General features: G+C 37.2%; 2 protein-coding genes across 2 annotated transcripts; one reads left to right on the top strand and one right to left on the bottom strand.

Annotated features, from left to right (window-relative positions):
- Nucleotides 1-1,107: 1,107 nt before the first annotated feature.
- Nucleotides 1,108-6,881, top strand: LOC120466683 (uncharacterized). Its single transcript, XM_039655263.2, has one exon. It carries the CDS (start codon nt 1,187-1,189, stop codon nt 6,482-6,484), a length of 5,298 nt encoding a protein of 1,765 aa, XP_039511197.2. The 5' UTR covers nt 1,108-1,186; the 3' UTR covers nt 6,485-6,881.
- A 2,211-nt stretch (nt 6,882-9,092) lies between these two features.
- On the bottom strand, nt 9,093-11,708 carry LOC120466737 (bone morphogenetic protein 2-B). The gene is made up of 5 exons (XM_039655327.2): nt 11,182-11,708; nt 10,975-11,102; nt 10,327-10,443; nt 10,070-10,238; nt 9,093-9,621 (listed from the first exon to the last, which is right to left on the bottom strand). The coding sequence occupies exons 1-5, from the start codon at nt 11,450-11,452 to the stop codon at nt 9,209-9,211; spliced, it is 1,098 nt and encodes a 365-aa protein (XP_039511261.2). The 5' UTR covers nt 11,453-11,708; the 3' UTR covers nt 9,093-9,208.
- Between the last annotated feature and the right edge of the window lie 10,684 nt (nt 11,709-22,392).

The raw sequence follows: 22,392 nt of genomic DNA, 5'->3' as shown, positions 1-22,392 counted from the left end.
CTGCTATATCATGTTTATGACAGGTTGTGTTGTCTTAGTAATGTCAAATTGTCTTGACAAAGACACTGACAGGTTATGATGTATTGGTTTATGTCAAGTTGGCAAACTTCATATTTGCATTAAAAATGTCATAACTGAGCGAATGACACTTTAAGACAGTTGTCATAAACATACATAAACCCTACTTCATATTCATAACATATGTCATGTCATGGTTACGAAGGTGTCATGCCAGTCTTATGCACAGTTACCCTATATTGTAGTCTCTTTTTTTTACATTCCCATACCATGACAGTGACAGATACACTCTCAGAAAAAAAGGTACAAAAGCTGTCACTGGGGCTGTACCTTTTCAAACGGTACACTTTTGTACCTTAAGGGTGCATATTAGCACCTAAAATGAACATATCAACACTTAAACTGTACATATTAGTACCTGAAATGCACATATTAGCACCTATTAGCACCTAAAATGTACATATCAAAACTTAAAATGTTCATATTAGTACCTGAAATGTACATATTAGCACCAAAAATTTACATATTAGCACATAAAATGTATATATTAGCACATAAAATGTACAAATTAGTACCTAAAATGGACAAAAGTGTACCTTTTGAAAAGGTACAGCCCCAGTGACAGCTTTTTTCTGAGAGTGTATAAGCTGTGTGATGAGTACTGGTTAATTGATTTAGGTCAGGATAAATATGGGTTAATGAGTTAGTACAGAAGCTGCAAAGAAACGACTGCATGATGACTAATTTGTGTCTGTAATTAATGCATAAAACGTTAAAAATTAGATCCGTTGAACAGGGCTCGTGAATAATCTTCTGCACAGTTTGAAAACCCATTTGTTTTAATAAACGCTTGCCAATGGTTGTGCAGGTGGCCTGTGCATGTGAAAGGGCAGCGAGACATCTGCCTTCTTCTAAAAATAGTTGGTGTTTGACATGGTTTATCTTTCTTTACTGTACATAGTCACAGGCTAGATTAGAAACCACATGTGAGGTCAAAACATTTTTAAATATGATTTTTGACTCTTGATGTCAAGACTGATATATTTTCTGTCTTTTTTCTGCAAGATTCTCACAATGTAATCTCCAATATCTGGTGATGACAATGCAAGACGTGTCAAGCCAGGTCAATCCTGCATCAGACTGAAGGAACTGGGCAAACGTATTCATCATGAGCAACCAGGAGAAGCGTCACAGGACAACCATGCAGCACCTCCGCTATCTCGATAGCTTTATGAATGAAATAGACCGTGAGGTCATGAGCCTGACGGATCGAGCTTTCAAGAGTCTGTGCATTGGGGACGAAGCCATATACAATGACTCAGAGTTTTCCCCGTCTCCCGTCAGCTGCCACAAGCCAGTGGTGGAGGACGTCTCAAAAAAGACTCAGGAGAGTTCATTTTCTGCCGTCAAAAAACTTAATTCTCACCCCATTAACGGAGCGAATGATTTATTGACTGGATCGTCCAAAGACTCTGCACTTTTTGCCGTATTTTCAGCCAAAAAGAATGGCGAGAGCACCAAGATGACAAATGGTGATTCATGGGACAAATCTGCTCTTCTCAGCATCCAAAGAGAGCTCTCTGAGTTTTCCTCAGATTACCAGAGAATAGCGGCGGAACATCTTTCCCAAGCCAAGAATCACCTAAAATCAGATGAAAAAGTCTCCGCCAAAAAGTCAAGCAAGGATGCATCGCTTCCCTCTGGAAAATCCAACAAACTGAGCAAAAACAACAAACTGAGACAACTGAATTCCATCAACTTTTTCCTGCACAGTGAATTCAGCCCGTTCTTGTCATGGAGGGATTTTAATAGGTTCCCCATTGGCCAGGAGCACATATCGGAGATTATCGTAAGCGATAGGCCACCTGAATGGTATGATTTACCTCTCTACAAAGAATTAACTGCAGCACATGGACACTTTAAGTTAAGTTTTCCCCCATCAGAGGAAAAAGAAGTCGAAAAGTGTCCTATACAAAGTGAGACTCGTTTGCTCGAACCACAGGTTGCGTCTGTACAATCTTCAGTAGCCCCAAAGCCAGAGAAAGAGTCCAAGCACAATATACCTACAAAGGACCCTCCTCTTGCCTCTGAACAGAGATGTAATTCAGAAAGGGCAGAACCGTGCGTTCCCTGGAGAAAAAGCAGAAGTAGAGCAAAAAGTGCCGCTCCTGTGGGACATTCCATCAACTCAGTTTGTGAGAGGACAAGAACTGGAGAAAGGAGCGCACAGGTGTTTAAAAACGAAGTGAAGACAATAGAGGACCAGACCTCCGCTAGTTCCACCCCTTTCAGTATTTCACAGCTGTTGACACCAGTGATACCCTCCAGACATGGGACGGGAACTTCAGACATGCTCTCGCCCACTGCCTTTGAGGTCCCACTACTCCCGGAGAGAGAAGTGCATCCGTCTCCTGAGATTAGGAGGGAGGGGTACAAATCCATAGCGTCAAGCTTGTTGTTCAATCTCAAAGACAATAGAAAACGGGTTAAGACCATGTACAGTCCACCAAAGTTTAAAGGTCTGGATGTGGGAAATCAAAGCAAAGAGTCCCCCCAGCCAAAAGACGGCTTTGAAATACAACTTGAAACTATTTCACCCGCTAGTCAAAAAGCCATCATCTCTCAGATGAGTCCTTTATTGGAAACTGCAGACACTCAAACTTGCTCTCCCGCAAATGGTGGGATGCCAGACGACTATTTGGCATTTAGTCTTCTTCAATCTGGAACGTTAAAATCCAACAGGAGCCCTGGAGCTAACAAGGCAACTTACCCCTCATTACAACTTTACAGAAAAACTACTCCTGAGGAGATTAATAGTAGAGCAAATGCTCAAACTGTGGTGGAAACAAGCTCACAGGTTTTCACAGATAAAGCCAGCCAAGATCATGGCACAGAGCATAGTTATCCAAGTAAAGAGTTGCAAAGCAAAAACAATCCCTTAGAGTCGACGCGAAATGCCCCTAAACCCACTGTAGAAAGATCTCTTGAAAACAAATCTGGGAAAAGTCCAAGTGTACGTTTACCAAACCTGGAGCAGCAAGTCTTTAGCGATGGTACTAATCAAATGAAAACTAGAGAACAGAAAAGCCCTGTTAAAGAGAAGGAACCACCGAGAAAGGAGACAGGAGCAAAGCATGTCTTTTCCGCACGACAGAACAACTACATTAAAAGTCAGAGATTTGTGAGTACAGATGATGATAATCACAATGATTCTAATGCAGAAAAAGGGACTATAAGGGATAGCAAGTGGTCAAGGCATTCCAAAAATACAAAAACAAAAGAGAAAAGACAAGAGGAGCATATTGCAAACATACATAAAGATAAAGTAATGGATGGACCACTATTGAAAGAAGGGGGTCAAGTAAGAGGAGAGGCTAACACAGCTAAAGAGCTAATTATGACATCAAAGAGTGGTTTGGAAACTCAAAGAGAGCAAAAAGGAAACTCTGAAAAAATTAAAAGAAACATTAAATTATTTGCATCAATGGAACAGGCGCCTAATAAGACAAATGCACCATTAAAGAGAGAGAATGTTGTCATCGATAAGTACGACCTGGCCAAAATGGCTTTAGAGGAAGTAATTGCTGAACGAGAGCAAAGAAAGTTGAAAAGTAAGGCTCAAGGTGGAGAGGACCAACAGTCTAGTATGATCAGGGAGAAAAGTGCCAAGGATGGAAAAGGTCAGAATACTGTATCTGCTTTTAAAACAAATTGGCAGACTGGTCAAACGAGGTCAGAAGACATGGCCAAACATGGTGAAAGTCATGTGGCTGAGGTAAAATTAGCCAGGCCCTGTAAGCAGGAAGCATCTATTGGGCAGTCCCAACAAGCAGGACTTATAAAACATAATGAAAGGGACAAATTATGCCTAGACAATCAAGAAAGCAACACAGATAATGCCAGCAAGGATGGTCAATTATGCCAAAAGATAGAGTTGGAATGCACAAAAGCAGGTGATCATTTGAGTAGCAGTGTGGGACAGTGTGAGGAAGAGTTGGGCGTTAGTTCCTTTAAACCTGAGATACCCCCAAGAAGAGGGAGAAGTAATTCTCATAGTAATGACAGAGTTGGTGAAAAGACAGTAAGTCATTCTGACTTTAAAAAAGAAGGGGACACTACAGTCAAAACTAAGGACAAGGAAAGTAGGGAAGTTGACAAAGTTCAGTCAAGTCAATCAAAGAATCGAGGCCCCAAAAGAGGAAATGTATTGTCTCTGAAAGAGAAATATGACAAAGAAAGTAAGGTGAACCTCAAGGATGCTCAGAAAGGTACGTCCGTTGAAGATACCAAGTCAATGGAAGAGGGACCCAATGAAAAGGCTCCAACAGACAAAATGAAACATAAATTTATTCCACCAAAACTCACAGTTAGTGATCCCGAAAGTGGGACTTATTCCATTATCTACAAGGAGATGGATTCAGAGAGTGAACGGAAGTCAAAAGATGTCACACAAGAAGCTACACATGATCTCACAAACAACATAAATGAGGAAATGGAAGACAACAATGTACAAACGAACGAGAAGGAAGAGGCTTCTGAAGGTCCGAAGCAGAACAAATCCAAAGGTCCTAGTAAAAGCTATGTAAAAGACTTCTTCAGTGGATTTCTGTTTGGACTTTCAAGCTCAGAAAAGGGAAAACCTGTAGATGAACATGAGGACCTTTCTGAAACACTGTCATCGGAGTCTTTTAAAACTGATAAAGCCAGAAAGGACAGTATCACAGTATATGATATCCTTGGGCAGTCTCACACTATATCCTCATTGAATGGTAAACAAACACATCACAGCAGCCGATCTTCAAACTCAAACTCAAGTGAGCTTTCTCCATTTCATGAATCAGAACTGGGGGCAAAACCACAACCTGAAGAGTTTTTGAGTAAAGCAGACATGAAAGAAAGAGTTGATGGAAAGGTGAAACCAACAATAGATTCCTGCTCTTTAAGCAACCCTGAAAGTGAGCCTGATGTTTCTCCACCGAGTGATGTGGACAAAGGTGGATGGGTGCACAACTTGATTGAGTCAGCTAGAAGCTTAACACAAATATCACCCAATCATACTCAACTAGAAATAGATCAACAGCTTCCTCTGAAGAGCCACTTGAATGAGGAAGGTCTGGACCTCTGCAAGGACTGTGTCCATTCCCCAGTTGGATCAGTCAAGAGCCCCACAACAAACCCACCAGCAATGCATTTACTGTCCCTTCCAGTTACAGTCAAAGTTGGAAGTGGCTCTGTGTCTGAAGAGGAGGAGCAGCGCTCTGCTGTGAGCACTTTATCTGAAGGCCTGGAAAGCTATGAAACATGCGGAGGGGATGCCATGGAGGAAAAAATTGCACCAGTAGAGGATGAGGAGGGATCCAAGGCACCCAGCGAGAGATCTGCTTCAGTCTGCAGCGGAAATGACAGTAATGGCCAGAACAAGCCACCTGTTGTACCTCCAAAAACCGAAAAGGCTCTACGCCGAGCCATGAAACTCACCACACGGAGGATTCAAAAGGCTGAAGCTAAAAGCAAACCTGAGCGTAAAAGCAGAAGCAGTGACAAAAGTGTCAGTCACAAGACCGAGAGGAGACACCACAGCACTGATAAATTACTTGACCGATCAGAAAACAGATCGCTCAGCAGCGATGGTAAACACAGCGAACATCTCAATGAACCCAAAACTCAAAGAAGCGAGAAGCATGCTAGACACCATAGTGGCCTCAAAAGTCAAAACATAGAAGAGACTGAACCTAGTAAAAAACTACAACACGCGTCCAAAGACAAAGAAAGACAAACCAGTACTGAGAAACAACAAGACGGCACAGCAAACCACGGGGATCATTTGGGGAACGGCATAAGTAATGACTGTGATCGATTAGGTCGAAGCAATGAAAAACACTTGCCCAAGAAACTGGAACGTAGGACTCAAAGTTTGGATCGATTTCTAAGGGAAAAACACCAAAACATGTCAAGTCGCACTGGTGGTGAAGTTAAATCGAATTTTTTAATAGAGGGATCCCAGTACTCGACTCCAAAGACATGCATTGAACAAACGTATGCACCAACCACTAACCTTGTCACACAGTCCTTCCCAATCACCCAGAGAAAGCTTTTACAGGACCCTGACTCTGGACAGTACTTTCTGGTGGATATCCCAGTACAGGTCAAAACGAAAACTTTCTTTGACCCGGAAACTAAAAGTTACGTGCAACTTCCGGTACAGTCTCCCGAGGCTTCCCCAATGGAGGTGATGAACACGCCACCACTTATGCTGTATCATGGCTTTGTTCCAGTGCCTGTACCCTCACAGAAGTCTAGAAGGTCTATGAATCCTCCGGATGACCTGGAAGACTTTGAATCTAGCAGGAAACAAATGCAGGAGGACTTTTATCAGATAAATAAGGAAGAAGGAAATCCTTACATTGAGCCAGTGTATATATCACAAGAACATACCCCTGAGGAGGAAATTGATAGTGTGAGATGACAACATGAGATCGAACGTGACTGAAATCAGGGATTTGTTTTGTGTGGTGTGATATGGAAAACGTTTTTTGTAGTATGTATGCTGTTCTTTGTTTATAGTACACGAGACGTGGATTGTACATGTTTATTTCTACTTAAAGTATGGCAAATACCTAAAAGCACTTGTCTTCGTAACATGAGGTTGAGATTTGGATTTGCGCCTTATTGAAAGTAGTGTTGCTTTCACAAAAATATTTTGATACATCTTGCATTCGAGGTTTGAAAATACATTAGTCCACGGTATTTTTCACAGCCGAAAAGTATTGTAAAAATGAAGGAATTAACATAGTTTATGTGTTTTATATGCTTAAAATGGTATGTTTGACAAATGCTGATTGCATCACTTTTCAGGTGCATTTTTGGAATGAATCCATTTCAATGGATTGTTGCTTCAGAAAAGAACCATTCCAATAAAAGCATCATCAATGAGCAATTGTTTAATGATCTAATTCTGATTATCTTGCTGTTTTGATCCAAAGACGGCTCATATCCCATTCAGTTTATAGTCTCAGAAAGAAAGCCAGAGTTTAGATTTGCAGTTGCCCTCACTGCAGATTATTCTGCTTGACTTAAGGACTAGTTCACTTTAAAAAAAAACTTGCGGATAATTTACTCACCCCCATGTCATCCAAGATATCCATGTCTTTCTTTCTTCAGTCGAAAAGAAATTAAGGTTTTTGATGAAAACATTCCAGGATTTTTCTCCATATAATGGACTTCAATGGGAACCAAATGGTTCAAGGTCCAAAAGACAGTTTCAGTGCAAACTACAAACTGTTGAAAGGGCTTTAAACGATTCCAGACAATGAATAAGGGTCTTATCAAACGAAACGATCACTCATTTAAAAAAAAAAAAGCAAGCTTTATAAGCTCAAATGGTCACCTTGCTCTGTTCTGTGATGCGCGTTCGTGATTCTCCTGTTCGAAGTCGTTTAACAAAATGAACGAATCTTTTTTCACGTCATTTGGTTCATTCAACGAACGAAATGAACGAGTTTACTCGGGATCGAACAGGAGAGTCATGAACGCGCATCACAGAACAGAGCAAGGCAAGCATTTGTGCTTATATAACTTAATTTTTTTTTAAATGAGCGATTTTTTCGCTAGATAAGACCCTTATTTATCGTTTGCAATCGTTTAAAGCCCTTTGAACAGTTTGCATTTTGTTCTGAAACTCTCATTTAGACCTTGAACCGTTTGGTTCCCATTGAAGTCCATTATATGGAGAAAAATCCTGGAATGTTTTTATCAGAAACCTTAATTTCTTTTCGACTGAAGAAAGAAAGACATGGACATCTTGGATGACATGGGGGTGAGTAAATTATCAGCTAAAGTTTTTTTTTTTTTTTTTAAAGTGAACTTCTCCTTTAGATAGGAAGAGAGCATCTGATTGACACTGTGGCACAGTGACCAACCATGACCACATGCTGTTTAATCCCACTGGGTTATCTGAAATAGACTGCACCAAAACAACAACAACCCAGCATTGGAAAATGATTTCAAATAATGGTGGAAAAAACATTGAGAAATACCTGAATTTTTGTCCATTCAAAAGTCATACTTGCTGATTATTTTTTATGCTACCACCTAGTGGTGAATAAGGAGGTTTGCAAGTGTCTTCGCCTGCTAAAACTGCTGAAAAATTTGGGTTGCAACATTATTTGGTATTTGTCCCGACACAAATCATTGGCTGAGAAAATAAAGGAACTTGCCGTTGTCTGACAATATGCACGTCTATCCCAGGATGACCAACTATTACAATATATGTGCTGGCAGCACGAACTTTAAGCCTAATATGTTACAAGCGTAAAGGGATAGTTCACTTTGAAATTAATTTAGCTCTAGGGCATCCAAGATGTAGGTGTCTTTTTTTCCGCAGTAGTTTCAATTTTGATATTTTTAGGTCAACCCGTTCTTGTCTGTCAGTCATATAATGGAGGTCTATGGTCACCACCTCGAAGAGCATGCACAGAGAAGTCCAAATTAAATATGATTTACTGACTCGTGAATATAAATACAAATAAATGGACACTCAACAAGCGGTTTGTGTGAGAAAACGAACACTGTTTCTATCTTTTTACCTCTTGTAACCACAACCACAATGCACCCGCGCCCTCGGATCACTTGGATTACTGATTACGGATCACTGTGGTTACAAGAGGTAAAAACGATATAAATACTGTTCGTTTCCTCACTCAAACCGCTCATTTCGTGTCTTAGGCCATCAGTGTGTATTTACATTTACGAGTCATTAAATCATGTTTAATTTGGACTTCTCTGCGCATGCTCTTTGAGGTGGTGACCATAGACCTCCATTACATGACTGACAGACAAGAACGGTTTGACCTAAAAATATCAAACTTAAAACTACTGCGGAAACAAAGACACCTACATCTTGGATGCCCTTGAGGTAACCTAAAACATACCAAAAATTAATTTCAAAGTCAACTATCCCTTTAATAGAGTTAAAGGTAGAGCTCTTAAAGTCTTAAAAGGTCATTTTCCAATCACAGTAGTTTGCTAAATGAGGTGGATCTGTTTGACACTTATAAAAGACATTATTGTAATGCTTGCATTTAATATCTTTAATTTCGATATCAACTAAAAATAATGCTATCTAAATGTACATTTGATTGAAGTTTGGCACAGTACACATCAACATAAGTTTACGTTTAAGTTTCGTATTTTAATGGCAGCCACAACTGCCCGCAACCATGTCGTTATACTGTTTTAGAACGACATTTTCCTCATCATCGAAGTACAGGAGGCTGATGGGGTGAAGCACGTCGGGAACACAGCACGGTTTCCCCGCATCCTGCGATAGTTTCAGCGCGTTCATGATGGCTCTCACGGTAGCGTGATTCGTAGCCCGTAGACCTTCGCCCAGTGGAAACGGACATGCGCCCATGCAACTGTACGCATTATAACCTCTGGGAGATATTATCCACCCCGACCAGCCGATCTTAGTGAAGTCTACGTAGAGGTTTGTTCTCTGGCATGTAGAAGATAAGGCACGCACGCTCCTGCGCTTCCGCATTGTTGACTTCATTGAACTTTCTGTAGGCTCCAGGGATTTAAGGGATGCGTTGATATTTTGTCCTAAAAGAGTCAACAATGACATCAGAACTTGATATGTCACTCTTTATTATGCATTATAGTTAGTTATCATTCAATATACGAGTCTTTCTTCAACTTTAGTTCTTTTATGTCCCTAAGGTTTCTTATACGAATGTCACATGGAAACTTTTACCAGGACTTCATCAATAATTTATCAACTTTTAAGATGCCTCTTATTGTATTGTTTCACCCTGGTTGCAGACCCAGACTTTCAGTCTTAAAATATGAATATTTCCACCCATTTCTTATGCTATTTGAGATGTGATGGAATGGAAATACCATTGTGGCTCCATGTATATCTATAAGTGTGAAAAGTGTTTTAAGAAAGTTTATTTTTTAAAAGACCACTGAGCCAAAAGTATAGTCTAGAAAACAGCCATGTATTATACTTGTGTCTGGAGAATTTCAGTGTGTTTTATGGCTTAATTACCTGTGTAGTACTTTCGTCCGTCATCTGAATATATAACCAGATATGCATTTGTCTCACGATCTGACTGCTTGTCCATCTTAATGGTGGACTCAAACCAGTTCCCTGAAGGTAAAGCAGTCACGACCAGGATACCATTATTTGTACCGCTGTGAAGAATCCATTTGGTCACCTGTTAATAATTTAGGAGTTATTTTTGCAACAGCAGCACGAACAAAATGATTACAATTTGTTTTCCTCTTCATATAGTATATATTTACCATTTGTGTGATGTTGAATACCTCCCATCCTTTGGTGTAGACAGGTAATAACCTTGAGCTTATCAAATTCCCTCGCCAAGGTTTAGGTCTGCTGTCCAGCACTTTATACAAGTCGATCTAAAACAGAGTTTTCTGGTAACGTTTTCTTACTTGAGACGAACATCAACAGCCTTGAACATTTCCTTCCAGCTAACAGTGAACATGCTAGCTAGCTTCTCTCAAAGTAATGATAAACGTTCTTAATGAGGACATTTGTTCAAAGATTGCAGGTCTTTAGTAGGCTAATGTTCTCAAAATGTTAGCACAAGAAAACATATTTCTATTCATGGAAAGTTTTTTTTTCTTTTTTTTTCGAAACAGTTGGATGTTCGTCTAATGTGTTTAACTGTTTAACGTTCAGATAACTTTTAAAACAAGTAACGTTCGTATGTTTGTAAAATTCTAAAATGGAATATACTTTTAACATTTGTATAGTAGGCTAATAATAATAAAAAAGGACGTTGTGAACTACGTAATCATAACGTAATCATAACTTAATGGGAACGTTAGCAAAACGTTCTTAGAATTGATCTGTCCGTTTCTTTTAAAATGAAAAGCACATGATCATTTGCCTATGACTGATAGATCGACTTTAAATGGCCAACTTACTTTGTAAAAATGATGACGTCCCATAAACGGATGTTTACGGCGAAACCATCGGAATTCTGCTTTTATCACGCGCTCGTCCTGTCCGAATGATGTCAGATTAAAGTAGTGATATGAGCCGCTGGACTGTCCTAGATTAGACAAAAGAAATCTCAGCATTAGCTTCTAAACGTCCAGTGTAACATCAGCCATTTCACCATTTACATTTACCTTCGAAACTTCTCACAATATTCCCTTCCAGAACTTTCGAGTTTTTCAGCGTTCCGTTCGCGTCCGCAACGGCATCATATAACTCCATCATGAACTCAGGTGCCTTCCTATTGGTCGCAACATTGCGTGTCAAATCTTTCATCTGCAATATTTCATTCCAGATGCGCATCTTAATTGCATTTGTGATCTTTTGCACATCTGTTGAGGTGGAAATGACATCGGATGACACAAAAGCAAAAATCCCAAAGAGATAAATGTTCACTAACTTCATTTCTGACCGTGCAGATCTAAATTTGACCAATGCAACAACCCGAATATCCCCTTAGTATGAATGTGCACCTGCTGCAGATGGACTGGTGTGACAGTGCATTCAAACCAACTATAAATTTACATCTCAGTTTACACAAGGGCTTGTATGCCCACAGATAAGAGTGAACAGACAGCCTTTCAGCTCAAACATCATGACTAAAGTTAAATAAACTGTCTGCCTCATATTAATAAATCAGATACAAACAGCATTAAGGCTGCCTTTTCTCTTCTTAACTTACCTTTCATAAAATGTGCATTCTTTGCTTTTGTAAATTTAGGTCATATAGAACATTTTTGCTCATGCCATCTTCACAACTTTTTTTATGTTTATGCAAATGCATCATTTAGAGTTTAAGGGCATATTGTTGAACATTTCAATAGTGTATAAGCTGTAATATTTGACAGCTTTATTCACCATTGAAGGTGTGCTGGATCTGGTTTAGACGTCATTCGAAGATAACATCAATGAAGAGACAAATGTTGGAAATTGCTGCATGTCCGTGTTGGTTTTAGCAGGTTGTTGTCTGTTATCTCTGTACAGCCAGATCCTCCACAGTGACAGAAGCAAACGCAATGACATGACTATGACGCAAATGGAAATGAAGATTTACTCACATTTGCCCAACGCGTGTTTGCCCTTCATGCTGACATTTTCTGTAAGGCATCTGTGTGTATTCACATGATCCTCATTCAAATATAAGTTCAACTTTAAAGAGTTTAGTGTCGTTGTTTTTTTTTTTTAAAGTAAACATTAGTATGTCCTAATAGATGGATAGGCTATAAACTATACAATTTATATAAACTTTATAAGGGTCTGCACCTGTGATTTTCTGACTGTGCACTGCATATATATATATATATATATATATATATATATATATGAAGAGTTCAGATGCAAAAGCCTCTAAATGCCATTTGAAATTTTCTTCTTTAATGATGATTTTTATCAAACTTGTATATTTAAGTTCAGTAATTTCACTTAAATGGATATTTACCTATTACCTTACCTAAAAAGATAATTACCTATTAATTGTTATTTAAGTGAAATTACTGAACTTAAATATACAAGTTTGATAAAAATCATCATTAAAGAAGAAAATTTCAAATGGCATTTAGAGGCTTTTGCATGTGAACTCTTCATATATATACACTGTAAAAAAATATTGATGGTTTAACTTAAAAAAGTAAGTAACCTGGTTGCCTTAAAATTTTAAGTTCATTGAACTGGAAAAAGTGAGTTAATACAATGAAGGAGATTAATTTAACCATCAGAAACTCAAAATAATATGTTATCTGAACTAAATAAATTATTATAAAGTTGATTTGACAAAACAAAATATGTTGTGATAACAAATCTTGAAAATATTTTTTACAGTGTGAATGTGAATCTTAGATCAGTGTCACATGATCCTTCAGAAATCACTCCAATATGATGATTTGTGGAAACTGTGTTTGTTATTTTTCAGGATTTTTTGATGAATGGACAGCATTTATTTTATATTTATGTGTTTGACTCGTTTACATTACAAATAGGCCTATGTAAACAAGTCATTTTGCTTCTCAAGTAAATGTATCTTGATTTATAAATGCAGATTTTTACTGAAAAACAGTTTTTGTTGTAGCGTGGTGACCGTTCAATGGATGCAGCAGAACATCAGTTTGAATTAATTCATTTATTTACAGTAATGAAAGCTACTTACAGTATATATGTACAATAACTGACACAGCATTTTTTGTATCGATTGTTTTTACCCCATATATACCAAGTGATTATTTCTTGATTCATTCAATTGAATGTTTGTTTTGCCGGCTGTTTTGTCCCAATATCCGTAAGAATCATTGAGGGAACAGATTTGTATAAATGAATATAGCATTGGATGAACAATTATCTTTTCAATATAGCTGACATGCTCACAAAAGTATGCACAAAAATGATATAGTATATTAGGGATTGGATTTTACGATCTGTTTCCTCCGCTAGATGGCGCCGATGACAAAGGAAACATCTTTCATCACAACACATCTGCAAGCGCTTGCTTCTTGGCTCTTTACAGCAGCCTGGGCATATTTGCAGTGAAATGTATTACTTAATACTCAATGCTTCATACATAAGTACCCGAGCTGCCTCACAATTCAGTAGTTATTAAGGACAGGTATTTTTGAGTCCATACATTTCATTGCGCAAACTGAAAGCACCCCTGCTATTATTCCCCATTAAAAAATATATTGTTCAGAGTTTCAGATTCCATCTGCTGATTATATAGAGAATTGCATAAACATTTTGACAACAGTCTTTTGGAGATCTTCATAAAGATGAATGAGCTGTTGGAGGATTTGAGGAAAGGTGAAATTCTTGGCCTGTTGGACTTCTGTAAACTGTGTTCCTATTAATGGCCTCCCCCTTTTGTTCAACATCTCTTTGGGTCCTAAAGAGAACAGATGGAAGAAATTAAACAAGCACCGAGCCATCGCCGCTGCTGTTCTATTAGATATCTGAAGAGAAAATACAATTATTGCTAAAGTGGAAACATACCACTGGGGGATTATGGGAGGCCGGGTGTTTTATGTTTTCAGAATGATTGAATTTTCTTTGACCCGGGGGTGAAGTGTTTAGGGCTGTTTGGGTTAAAGATGAGAATGGTGAACAGGTAGTTTACAGGAGCCGCTGTTTCATTGCTCATATCTCTGCCACTTATTTCTCATTTCCTCTTTTTGGATCTGTTATGCTTAGCAATTAGTCAGTTTGTTTAGAAGCTCTTCTCGCAGGTTATTTTCTTGCAACATACAGGTTTATTAAGTTTTTAATGAAAAGAATTGTTATTTCGATGGTCCACTTTAGACATTCTACTAACTATAAGTAACTTTGCATGTCCACTAATCATTAGAGTATTAGTACGGTCTTTTTAATATCTGCTAACACTTTATTTTGATGCTCCCCAACAACATACATTCGACTGACTATGAGTGACTTAACCAATATGTGCATATCAACTTTCGGTAACACTTTACGCACAAGACGGACATGACACCTTCATAATCATGACATGTGTTGACTATGAAGGAAGTTTTATGCATGTTTGTGTGTCATTCACTCAGTTATGACATTTTGAATGCAAATATGACATTGATTGACACCTTGACATAAACCAATACATCATAACCTGTCATGACAATTTGACATTACTACAACACAACCTGTCATAAACATGATTAATGATCAAACTTAACAAAGCACCTAGCTTTATTGGTTAACATTACATTAAACTGTCAGCTGGTTGGTTTCGACATTGGCTGTCTATAACTTTTTAAAGACAAATTCAATGTGTACCACTGTAGTTGAGCTCACGAAAAATATTCATGACACAGTTATAATGCCTCATGACATCCAATGTCAAAGCCAACCACATGACAGATTAACTTCATTTATGTCAAGATGTCATGACAAAGACACTGACAGGTTATGATGTATTGGTTTATGTCAAGGTGTCATAACAAAGATGTCATATTTGCATTAAAAATGTCATTATTGAGCCAAAGACACTTAATGACAGTTGTCATAAACATGCACTTCATATTCATAATATGTCATGTCGTGGTTATGAAGGCGTCATGTCAGTCTTATGCACACCCCCTCAAGTAAAGTGTTACCCAACTTTCTAACCCTATCCAAAACAGTGCTAATACTGTAATGACAGTTAGTTGCAAAGTTATTCGTACAACATCTAGACTTTCAAAAAAAAGTGTCTGATTTTGGCCAGATATTACATCTAAAGCACAAAGACACACATTTAGACTTTCTCTTGACATCTAAGACGGTGAATGCATTGAATCAGCTTTTTACAGTAAGATGATCTGTTCTCTTAACGGCCGTAGAAACTCGTCTGTAAATTACAGTATGAGCCGGAGGGATTGCGTTTATCTGCCAATTGTGTGTTTGGAATATCTAACATTTAAACAGACCAAACCAGAGATGTAGTCATCCTTCTAGATCATAACCACATATTTAGGGGTTCGTGTTTTTCTTGGATATTTCATTGGCTTGAACGCTGTATTTAAAAGGATTTAATGAGTATATACTGCATCTCTCAAAGAACGTGATAAACTTGAGGATATTTGTAGACTGCAGATTTCCAGAGCTCTCATGTATATCGCTATTTAAACCTTATGAATATTTATTTACCATGGTTTAGGTGCTTGGAGATTTGTCAAGCGGTGAAAATGTATGAATATAGTTATGGTTATGCTGATATGGAAATAATCAAAATGCTGATAAACGTGTTGCACAAAATCTACTTCTGATTAATAGCTTAGACTTTGTTTTTAGCAAGTAAAAGTCATAATTGTAAAACTGTCCTGCTTCAGCTCATGAGGTATTTTTGCCGTGAAATCTTCACTGATTTTTAAAGTAAAAATAATAACTTTTACATTGTTAGCAATATTTCAGGATGAACATTTAATGGACTGGACCATACATCATGTTTCAGAAAAAATAAGACTAAAATATAAAATGATGCATTAGGGTTCTTGTATTGCCTAAAACGGCAGAGTTTTGATCATAAAACTAGCATTTAAATATCATCTTACTATTTTATTGGCAGATAGATGTTTATGAAATTTATGAAAGTATCTGAAAGATCTTATTGTTTTACAGTACATTACAAGCACCAGTATCTCATCTTACTTTTGGGCCATATAAATATCAGCATCTGCACAAAATTGCACATTTTTTCTCGGTTTGGGCCTTTTTTCCAACTCGTGTATAAGCTTAATATTCTCATATCATAAAATGTGAGGTATAAAAGCATGAATTATCAAAAATGATATTCAAATCTATGTATTTATAACAAAATTCTGTGTTTTTTTAAAAAAAATAAACAGAACGTATAATTCTACAGTATATGTATATATATATATATATATATATATCGTATACATATATATACACACACAGTGTATTATTTCATATGTCAGGCTTTACAGCTTTAAGATTAAATCAATAGATAAAAACAGAAAGAATCATCTTGTCTGCATTGCTCTCTCTCTCTCGTGTATGACTGCATTGAACCCTCTTCACATGTGTTGGGACCGAGTCCGAGCTTTCAGCGCCTGATGCCCCCAGGTCCCGAGACCGCTCTTTAGGTGCGTACTGACAGAGGAAAAGGCCTCTGTTAACCAAACCCACACCTGATACTTCCTCTCTGCCCCAAACACACATATACACATGTGTGTCTCAGCGTGTGTTGACTGATACATGTGGCACACTGTAATCAAACAGCAGTGGCCGATGCTGACAGACAGTCATTGGGACGCTGCCACTGCAAACACTGTGTGTGGTAAAACACCTGATCGGGTAGATACCGCTCCTGTACGGGATATCCCATCCATTTACATTTAATAAACTGCTCAAAAGCTTTCTCTGGTGCCTTAACAAGCCCAAAAAACACAGCTTTGTATTTAATTCATTTTATCTTGGTGACTTAGGTGATTATAGTTAGGATTTTTGTGTTTTAAAGGTGGAATACCTACGATTTTTGCATTAAAATATCCCAAAATCACAAGGCCAGTGTTATATATTTAGTTAAGATGATAACTTACAATATTCCAAATGTTTCAAACAATGTTTAAATCGGGAGAAAATTTAGATTTTAAACAAGGAAACGGGGCGTGTGAGCAGGGGTGAGCTGGGAGTCGCCAGTCAATCGCGTCATACCTCGGTTTCCGCTCGGAAGTTGTAGTTGTGCGTTAGCGTCTATCAAGCAACAAACGTCAGCTTGTTTCGCGCATTTGTTATGAAATTGAGCACAATTATTCTTTTCATTTATTCTCGGAATGTGAACTGTTGGCTGTAAAGGGGGTCGCACACCGGACGAGAAGCCCCGCGCCACGTTTGGGACAACTCCAGGTAACACCATCATTCTCATCAGTGTATGGCCAGCAATATTGTTATGTTTAATGACATGAAAGGAAGATAACGTCTGTTCTATGTTATTGTACTGTACAATTAAATACAATCGTTGCTAAGTCTGCATTCTGAAAACTTTACCTCAGATCATCATCCGTTAACTCAATCAATTGAGAATCTCACCTGAAAAATCTAATAACATCAGCTATTGTTATTCAAGCAGCTGATTTCTGTAAATGAATGCAAAACTAATGCATATTGCAGCATAGGGCGAAGTCAGGATCCATTAGCAACGATTTGAGACAAAAATAAGTCACTTCGTCCAGTGACTCGTACAGTAACATCTGTGATAACTAATTTACTTTTAAACCTGACTTTTCTTACGGTAGTTTCAGTTTAATGAAAAACAAGCATGTCATTAAACGCAACGTTTATAGAAATCGAACTTTACCTCATCCATGAAAACTAATTTTCGATTCCCGTACTGACTGATTTATCCACGGTGGAGTTGAAAACAACAGTTCCCATCATTCCGCGTTCCTCCACGTCGTCATCAAGCAAAGCCGTTGTTGTTGTTTTGAATGTAGCGCCCTCTAGCGGCATCTAAATCTTAGGTATTATAGGTAAATATTGGATGTATATTATGTGATTGCTGTGTTTATTTTGCCTTGTCTGCTTTTTACATGCCTTCATGCTTTTTAATAACATTGAGGAACACAATGGAAATAATCAATCAGCTTTGTTGTGTCGTTATCCTCAACAGTTTTTAAAGTAGGTATGGGATACTTTGTACAGTTTCGTAAACCTGTCAAATAAATTGAATTGAATTCAATTATATATATATATATATAGACATAAACTATATTTTTTTCAATTTGCTTATACAAGCAAATATATAATTTTCCATTCTGATTTTTAGTACATTTAAGCAAATCATAGCATTTCAAAAATAAATTAAGGTTAAAGTCGCTATATTATGTGAATACATGAGAATTATAATGTAAATTATGAGAAGAATGTTATTTTCATTACAAATTTAATCTCATAATGGAATGAATGTTTCTCGTAATTTTCAATCTTTCAGAATAATACAACATTAAACTTGTAATATTATGAGTCTATTCTCGTAAAAGGCAAATTATGAAATTACTCTTAAAACATGACGTCGTTATTCTTGAAATCGTCAATCGTTTGCTGTGTCTAAAACTTTTACAGACTGATATTTTGTAAGGACACGTTGCTGACCGTACTTACACTGAGTTTTTAATCACACACACACACACACACACACACACACACACAAGAATGTTGATGTTTTAGACTAAAGATAATCAATTAGGCAATTGCAATAAAATGGATACGGCATGGCAGGTTCAGTTCTGTCTGAAAGTGTTTTTTCAATTTATCTGTGTTTCTTCGGACAGAAGACAGATGAAAACTTATTTCAAATATTGATTTCAAAGCTGTGCTTTAGACCTGCCAGGTTTACAAACATGCTAAAAAGCTTTGGCACACAAGTACGAGTGTGGTATTACATAAGAAACACTTCAACGGGCCAAGTTGGCCCTCCTCTCTCGTCTCCAGGCCCATCTGTCTGTCTTTACTCCCAGATTCTGCCTTTTTATTCCTCCCTCTCACTCGTCTATTCCCAAGCTGCCTGTGTTTCTGTATGTTATGCGTATATTTTGCATTGTGTGTTTCAGTGTTAGATCAGTGTCACCAGAGCGAGACCACAGGGATGTATCATGCCAGGTTTGGATGCCTGACATGCTGACTTGATGTAAAATGACACAGTGATGAATTAGATGATGGATTAAAAAAAAAATACAAATCACACATTCAGTTTGTAGTATAATATAATATAACAATATAATATAATTAATTTCAGAGTAACAAAAATGATGTGCAATGTAGATCTGAGATAATTTAATGTTACTTATTAATATTTATGGTCCATTTTTGACATTAAAAATAATTTAAAACAATTTTTCTTTGCCTGTATAGCTCTCTATGAATTTTCTAGTTGTTTTTGGACAAAATTACTTACTTTTAAGATGTGGATTTGAATGTATTATTATTTTTTAAATTCTCAAATAATACTTTTTACCACGTTTTTTTATATATATAAAAAAAGTAAATAAATTTGAGTGCACACGTTTTTGCATTATTACTACAGTCAAACCTGAGTACAGAGATTTTGTTACAGGTAAAATTGCAATTAAAAAAAAATAATTCACAGCTTTTTAATATTATTATTATTATTAAACATATTTATTATTTTTAAACATATTTATTATTTTAACAATTTTAATCATAATTATATTATGTATTATATTACATATATTAATTATGTTATGTTTTTCATCATTGAATTTTTATTTTCTGCATTGTGGCCGATTTGTGGAGAGTAGGGGTGTTCGTCAATTTCCCATTCATTTCCTATGGTCGGTCAAAATTCATTGGTGTGTATGTGTATAAAAAGTGTGTTTGTGTGGGTGAGTGTGTATGTTTTGCACTCTTGGTGTTTTAAAGTGTCTTTTTTTTTCTGCATCATGGCCGATTTGTAGATTTGCACAGACAAAAATGCTCAGACTTTTTGTGTTTTTGTCAATTTCCCATTCATTTCCTATGGTCGGTCATTTTTGACCAAAGAGTGAACTATCTAACTATTTTTGAAAGTTTTTACGACCTTAGCCTGCTCAGATCATGATCTCAATTTTGTTGTGTGTTCACATACCAAATGCCATAAAAGTCACCAAGTTTCGTAATTCTGATAAAGCTGTGATTTTTAACAATTGGAAACAGAAATACCATACTGTAAACTCACAGCTTGTATGATTATATTAGTGAATGAGGAGTGACGACTTTACCAGAGCATGGGAAATGCATTGCACTGTGAATTTCCACTGAACGTGTTAGTTTGTGGCCTTGTTCTCCAGGTCCCAATCCATTATATACTGTATGGGGAAAGGCTCAATAGAAATGCAGGAGGGCTGCTCCTTTAGAAAACAAGCAAGGTGCTCAGAAGAGGCATTCAGCATATTCCTCAGTGTTGAGCTCAATAACAATGGGCTTTGGTTAGTGTGAGTGCTAAATGCAACGAGCCGTTGCTGTGTGTGTTCATGAGTCCTGCGGTGATGTCCCCGGCCGGCTGAGAATAGTGGCTCAGTTTGGTGGAACGGAGGTTCCAGTCAGATTAGGTGGGATGTAGACTTTTCTCCTTCAATGCTCATTTCAGGCTGAAGTCGTATGATACTTCATAATACTAATAGGGTCAATCAATGGATTAATAGATTCAAAATGCAATTTAAATAATGAGCTTTTTTTCAAACTTAGTTCTGTTTTAAAATTCATTTTGGAAATATCAATAAATTGTATAATGGAAAGGACCCTCAGGAATGTGTGTCAAGCTTCTTAAAATGTCAGATAATTTGACCTTTTTTTAATCACTAGGCAAGGATAGTGCAGGTTGTAAAATGTCATGTGGTGCGATGCTCCAAAAATGATGTTTTATTACTGTAACAAAGTTTGGATAGCACGTTAAAATAATTGAGCCAATTATCACATCATTCCATGAACCAGCTGTCGACAATCAGTAATCAACATGTCTATCCAATCAGCTTGAGTTGGAGACCTATATATATATATATATATATATATATACTCATTTGACTCACCAATGTTCCTCGACAGTTTTTCAGCATCCCTCGACCACCCCGTCTCCTCACACTCGCCCGGTTACTCCTTATACGGGGGGAGTACTCTGGGTTCGGGCCAAATATCCGAGCTCGGAGTCCTCTCCCCGGACAGCACGCCAAATATGCATTTAATCTATCTAACTTATTTGTAAGTGTGAACTAGTGAAAGATAATTATATTTATGAATAATGCATGATATTTGTAAAAAAAATTATAAATAAAAAAGATTTAGATGTGCATAGTCACATGTATTCAGAGTGTATAAAAAATATAACATTTTACTTGGTTACACCACTTGACATTAAATCTAAGTGATCAAATTAAACCTTTTCTTGAAAATTGTAAAATACTAATTATAACAATCAAAACCGCATCGCATGAAGCCAACATGAATAAATCCAATAAACAATTGCAGTATATATATAAATATATACAGTATATATATTATATATATATACAGTATATATATATATATATATATCACACTGAAAAATGCCGCGTTATTTTAAGCCAATTTTGGGTAAAATATGGACAAACCCAGCCCATTGGGTTAAAAATGTAATTTAAAAATTTAACCAAATGGCTGGGTTTGCCCATATTTTACCCAGAAAAACAACCCAGCATTTATATATATTTATATATATATGGAAAAAAACAAATGTTGGGTTAAAAATAAAAAAAAATGTAACCCAATGGCTGGGTTAGTCCATATTTGACCCAAAGTTGGGTTAAAACAACTCAACATTTTTTAGAGTGTATCTTGCAGGATGATATATTATTATTACTCTTATGGTTAAAGTAACATTTTGTCAAAACAATTACAAAATGTCATTTTTTTTTTTGTCATGGACACAAATGAAGCTGTTTGCTGTCAAACGTCCTACTTAAGAAAATGTAAATTGCTTTCTCCAGGCCTGTTTATGATCACGTTTTGCATTGTGAGGAAAAAAAGGTGAGAAAGAAAGAAAGAAAGAAAGAAAGAAAGAAAGAAAATGGCTCCTGGGCCAAAAGTCTGCGAGTCTCGGCTTCATTTCCCACTCCCGATCCTCACCTTACGGTTTCAGAGGCCAGACACTACTTCATCTGGGAAATGACTGCAGCTCCGATGATATTCCCGATCGCTGAAATGCAGAGTGGTGTTTTTTCTTCTTCACAGTTTTATTTCATTATCACCAATCTGAGTTATTACATTTTCCTGTTTCTCATTTAGTGTGTAATTACGGAGGCGTACGAGAGCGGTTGTAGAGGAGCAGTGGGTTCAGGCTGGGTGAGGAGGGCACAGGAGAAGGGCGTACGGTGGGC

This window comes from Pimephales promelas, chromosome 17 (assembly GCF_988280905.1).
Source record: "Pimephales promelas chromosome 17, fPimPro1.hap1.1, whole genome shotgun sequence".
Lineage (NCBI taxonomy): Eukaryota > Metazoa > Chordata > Actinopteri > Cypriniformes > Leuciscidae > Pimephales > Pimephales promelas.
This window is presented reverse-complemented; position numbering and strand designations above follow the sequence as displayed.